General features: G+C 27.5%; 1 protein-coding gene across 1 annotated transcript in view; it reads left to right on the top strand.

The window, feature by feature from the left end:
• Nucleotides 1–4807, top strand: part of LOC129984837 (ATP synthase subunit d, mitochondrial-like) — an 11681-nt gene extending 6874 nt beyond the window's left edge. The window contains exons 4-5 of the mRNA XM_056094803.1: nucleotides 541–603; nucleotides 4528–4807. Of these exons, the coding sequence (XP_055950778.1) occupies nucleotides 541–603; nucleotides 4528–4692 (228 nt within the window). The 3' untranslated portion in view covers nucleotides 4693–4807. The remainder of the gene's footprint in view (nucleotides 1–540; nucleotides 604–4527) is intronic.
• Nucleotides 4808–5705: the final 898 nt, after the last annotated feature.

Here is a 5705-nt window from a genome sequence, read left to right as displayed (position 1 = left end):
ATCAATTCAACTAACCTTTATAATATATAATAATTTCTGCTTAAATTACTTTTTCTGCAAATATGAACTTATCAATGCAATATATGTAAAACATGGGTGTTATCATGTGTTGTAAGAAAATAAATTATTGGAATTAAATTTTCATAAATCTGTAAATGTTTGTTTTTATCATAAAAAAATATGGTGCAGATAATTAAAAAAAAAAAAAACTAAATGCATATAATCTTAAAGGGGTGTGGGATAATTCTAGATGAAATTTTATAAGATATTCTTTTTTTTTTCATTTGTTTATTTTACTTGTATTTAAGCAACAAAGTACATATTTGGGATGCTTAGTAATCAGACTTAAAGAGTTAAGACTAGAATTTCTAATGTTTCTCAAAAATTCAGTATTATGTATAAAAATTATCAGGTGAATAGTGAACAAAATGTCACATTTTAGAATAAAAAGGAAAATTTACTTTGTGTGAATTACTAGATAAGTATTTATATTAGTTTATTAATAATTCTTATTTAATTACAAATATTACTTTCCTTTAGGATGCTGATTTAAAAGTTGTGCAGGAAATATGTGATCTAAATTGCCAATACTACAATAAAAAGGTAAGAACTTTTTATCTTGTCATTTATCATTTTATATAAAATATAACTGCAGTTTCTAGACCAAATTTATGGTTCTGGTGTCAATGAAATTATGAATATTGAATAACTTTTGTTAGATTTTATAATTTTTATTCTGAACAAAACATTATTCCTCTGCCATTCAAATATTTAACAATAACAATTTAATAATTACAATGCAACAAGCCTATTTGAGAATTTGATAGGTGGTTTTAAAGACTGTTGCTTTAATTTGGTTTGTTGATTATTCAATGCTAATGTTTGCAGTTTTGACATATTCGATTAATTATGCTGTATTATGATTCAAAGTATTTTGAGAAAACTTAAAGTATGGATCATTTGATTAAATTTTGAGCTTTATGTTGGATGTAACATTTTTCAACCAAACTGAAATAATTTTTTTTTATTGAGTACAGGGGTGTTTGTGCTCCGGGGATTTTGAACTTCGATACCCGGAAATTCCGGGGATCGTCGTTCAAAAGGAAGTAGGAATAATAATGAATTATTTATTTTGATCTGGGCGATTTTGTTTGCTTTGAAAGCAGAAAACGCAAGGTCAGCGTGTGTGGTGAAAACTTTTCCTTTCTTTCTCCAAAGGCAGTGATAATGCGTGAAAAGGGGGAAAATACTTCTTTTTTGTTCTTTCCTTATTGCCAGTTATGACTCATTCCCCCGTTTCTCGGACATTCTCTTCTGGATTCTTTTCGGCAAGTAGGCGCGGCAGAAAAAAAAGGGAGAGACTTCACGACCAGATGTGCGATCATGTGACTCTGGGTTCAAAGGTCTTATCTCTCCTGGCGTGGCGCCAATAAGTAGAGAAGGGGGATTTTTCGCCGTATTAGCTATTTGTCATTGATCGCTTCGCAACTTTTTTTTCTCCGCTGTGTAAAATTTTCGTTTCATTTATTGATGCACGTGTAAATTTTTCGTTTCTCTTATTGAAATATTTTTTTATTTATGTACGCAAGAGAATTTCACTTTGAAATTTCAGCATATGAAACAGAAATTACCCCTTAAAAATTCATATCTAATTAGTTTTACAGCATTAGATCCAGAGCTAAGAGATAAAACCAGTACAATATTAGCTTTTGAAAAATTATCATCTTTTATGTCCCATATTTTTAGTGATAATGAAAAGTCAAAAGTAGAAGCTGAAATAAGGTTATACCAGAGTGATATTGATATCACCAAAGAAATGCTCTACACATCTGATGAAAGTGGAAATCAAGTCAAGTGTACAATTGATAAATATTGGTCTAAAGTTTTTAATTTAAAAGATGATTTCACAAATGATTATAAGTATCCTACATTGGCTAAATTGGTCAAAGCCTGCCTTAGCTGCTTCCATGGCCCATTAGTGGAAAGTGCGTTCAACTTAATGGATACACTTGTCACTGACTATAGAACCTCTCTTAAGATTGATTCCCTAGATGCAGTGCAGACTATTAAATATGATTTAATGGCTTCTAAAGAAACCTCATGTGAAAAATATGGCTCAAAAAATCCAATGACTGATCCAATTCACAAAGATCTCTTACTGAATATGAACAGAAGTTGGAAAACATATCAAGAGGACTTAAAAACATGTATTTCAGATGAGTCACCTATAAAAGTCTCTGAAAAACCTTCTACATTAGCAGAATAGCAAACTGCTTCTACCTCTGCATGTGCAGTTCTCGAGGAAATTTCTTCAACTGTAAATGAGGAAAATAAAAGTCAATCTTCCTGCAATTATGAAGTTCACCACAAAAGAAAGACAAGCCCACAAACATCAGAAAATAAAAAAAAGCAGCAGAAATTAGATAATTTTTTTTAAAGAATTAATTCAGGTAATTTTAAATATTTGCATAAAATGTAGTAGTTTATATGTTTGAAAATTTATGGTTATTAATTTTGCAAAAAAAATAATTCATTGAACTTTTATAATTAGGTCATTCAATATTTCATAATTGTAATTTTTCATTTCTCTCCCCCCCCCCTTCTCGCAACTCCAAAATGCCGGTAGTAAATCCGTAAAAGTTTCAGGGGATTTTTTGGGGTCCCACAAACACCCCTGTGAGTATCTAAAGCTGTGCACAATCTTGAAACCATGAAAAGTTTGATTTTTAAGTAAGTTGCCAGTTCAGGGCATTTTCTTTTATTGCTTTATCTAATTTCATTAGTATTTAACTGTGCAAATTTAAGTTAATCTTTTCGTGGCTTTGAAACAGCTAAAAATATGCAATACCTTTCTAATTCCATCCACCTTTTGGCATAACTTTTGTTTAAGAAATATTGTCTTTTTATTCAATTTGCACTGACTGATCAGATTTCTTCAGGATCCTTTCAATTGATATTATTCATCAGAATTCTTCATTCAAATTGAAAATAGACTTCATTCATCTCCATAAAAACTCCATGCATCTATTTGTAACTTTTTACTGCCTTCTTCTCTGAAAATAAAGTAAAATATGATGAAAACTGACTTTTACTTTCTCTATGTTGAAGTAACTGCCTAAATTTGTAGTTTTCAATAAAACTAAATACCAATTTCATCAAAAGGTTAAAATATCATATATATATATATATATATATATATATATATGACTGACAATAATTATTCAAGAAAGCAATTATTTGTGAAAGTTGTAATTAATTTTGCATTAACCTAATATTTAAGAATTATTTGAATAAATTCTGAAATATTGTTTATTTTAGTAAAAAGATATATAATAGAAGTTTGTAATCTTGATTTTTTTCCCCCACTGTACGAGATGATAACTGTTTTGTTTATATATGTATTTTTTCTAATTCAGTAGTGAAATGTAAAACCAAAGAATATATATAATATAAAAATCACTCCAACTTTTTCAGAATACATTTGAATTGGAAGTATGCTATTTAGTGGAACTTATTCTTTATCTATTCTTAAGCTGCAGATTTTCTTATTTTCATAATAATTTGAAAAACTTTAAATCGAACCTTCAATTTAGTGATGGACTTTTCAAACTTACTGTATAAAATTTTAGCTCTTTTAACTCAAAACTTTTTGTGTATTTGCTGTTATTGATAAATTAAAATGTGAATTTTTAAAAATGATGAAAAAAGAAGATGAAGGAAGAATTGTACATTTTATGCAACAATAGATTTAATAAGGACTCACTTAATATATATTATGAATCTATTTCGTGTGATTAGCAGTGTTATCAGGAATGTGGACATTTTTTCTTATCTAATGCTGTACTGGCCCTCACATAAAGAAAATTTCATTTGGAAAAATCACATTAATATTAAATAATAACTAAATATATATAGCATTTTTATAAAGGATTCTCTACTTAATTGTTATATATAACCAATTTCGAAATTTTTATCAGTAGCATACTTTGATTTTGAATACTGATCATATTAAAATTAGATTGCATTTTGCATGACATGGAAGTCGTTGATATTTCCATTCATAATTAGTTTCCTTGTTTAACAAGCTAAATTCCAGTAAGACACCATTCAGAAAGTAAAGATGGCCAGTTTCTTCTTGCTTACTGTATCATATAAAAAATCATAGCAAACATAATCTTTATTTTACTATCAATAATTTATTGATGATAAAAGTATTTTTGACTTAATATTTTCAGAAAACTTGTTACATGTTAACCTTGATTTTTTTTTTCAATTTATAAATCTCAATTTAAACCTACACCTTTTTAAATGTAAGTTCTTGTTCTTTGTTGGAAATAAATTTTTAATATAAATTATATATTTATAATAGTATAATTATTTTATCATGATAGCAATTTTTCCTTTACTTTTTGTATATTTTTGAACATTTCTGAATAGATAATTTTGTTTGAATTACATATAATTTATCATTAAACTGTTGTGTTGATTTCTTTTACATTCTAAATATTAATAAATTTTCTTTTCTAGTTGCAATGGTGGAAGGATATGATGCCATTTGACCAAATGACAATGGATGATTTCAAGGACTACTTCCCTGATCCTAAACTAGATATTTATGAGACACCCAGCTTCTGGCCGCACACTGAACCAGCAAGGCCTGTGTTCCCTTATCTAGAAAAGAAGGATCATTAAAATGAACTATAATGTTGTAAAAAATTAAATAATTTCAGTCGAAAAAATTTAGGCTTTTGATCTTATAGCTTTATTGATAACCAATTACAAGAAAATAAAAAGTAATTACTTCTTATATGCAGTTTGTTTGTTAAAATAAATACACCAACATGCAAAATACAGTTTTTTCAATGATTTTTTTTATCTCTAGAAATCTAAGAATACATTTATCTGTTATTAACACCAGTAATTCAAAAAAAAAAAAAAAAAAAAAATGCATATTAAATTTGTTTTTTCTAAATCGTTTATCCTTCATTATTCATTTCTTGGTTCAATGTTTTAATTGGCTTGTGATTTTACAGCAATGACTTTTCTATTTTGTGAATTCCCTATAGTCTTCTTCTGTTTCTATATATATAATTAGCATTAGAGCAAGGAATTACATACCTAAGTGAATAGTTTCCTAATGGTCTAATTGCATACATTTAATTGAACTTTATATCTAAGTTCACAACTAGTTGAATGAATTCATTTTTCTTTTGGTATAGGATTTCTCTTCATTTTGTATCTAACAACTTTTTATGTCTAGTTATAAAATATTGCACCATAATCATTCACATTTAGTGGGTACTTTGCTTCTTGAAGGCTTTGTTCAATTTTTTTAAAGTTATAAATTTATAATTTAATTGTGAATTATCTCAATGCTCTGCTTTAATTCCTTATATATATAGGTGCTGTGTTACAATTTTAAACATTTCAGCTTAGAATATAGAGTTTTATTTTCATGTTTCTTCAGAGCACATATTATATAGGGTTCAGTTTTCTCAAATGATCTGGTTGATGATCAATAGGAGTGTTTATCTTTGATTTTCTTATAATAAATGACATGCTTTGGATTCAATTTCATAGCATTATGAAGGAAATATAGTGTATTGTACTTTTATATTTTTATAAATGGCACCAAAATTTGATGTAAATTGACAATTTTGCAACCTTTACATATATAGAAATAGGTTTTTTGACAAGCAGTTAAT

This window comes from Argiope bruennichi, chromosome 9 (genome assembly GCF_947563725.1).
Source record: "Argiope bruennichi chromosome 9, qqArgBrue1.1, whole genome shotgun sequence".
Taxonomy (NCBI): Eukaryota; Metazoa; Arthropoda; class Arachnida; order Araneae; family Araneidae; genus Argiope; species Argiope bruennichi.
This window is presented reverse-complemented; position numbering and strand designations above follow the sequence as displayed.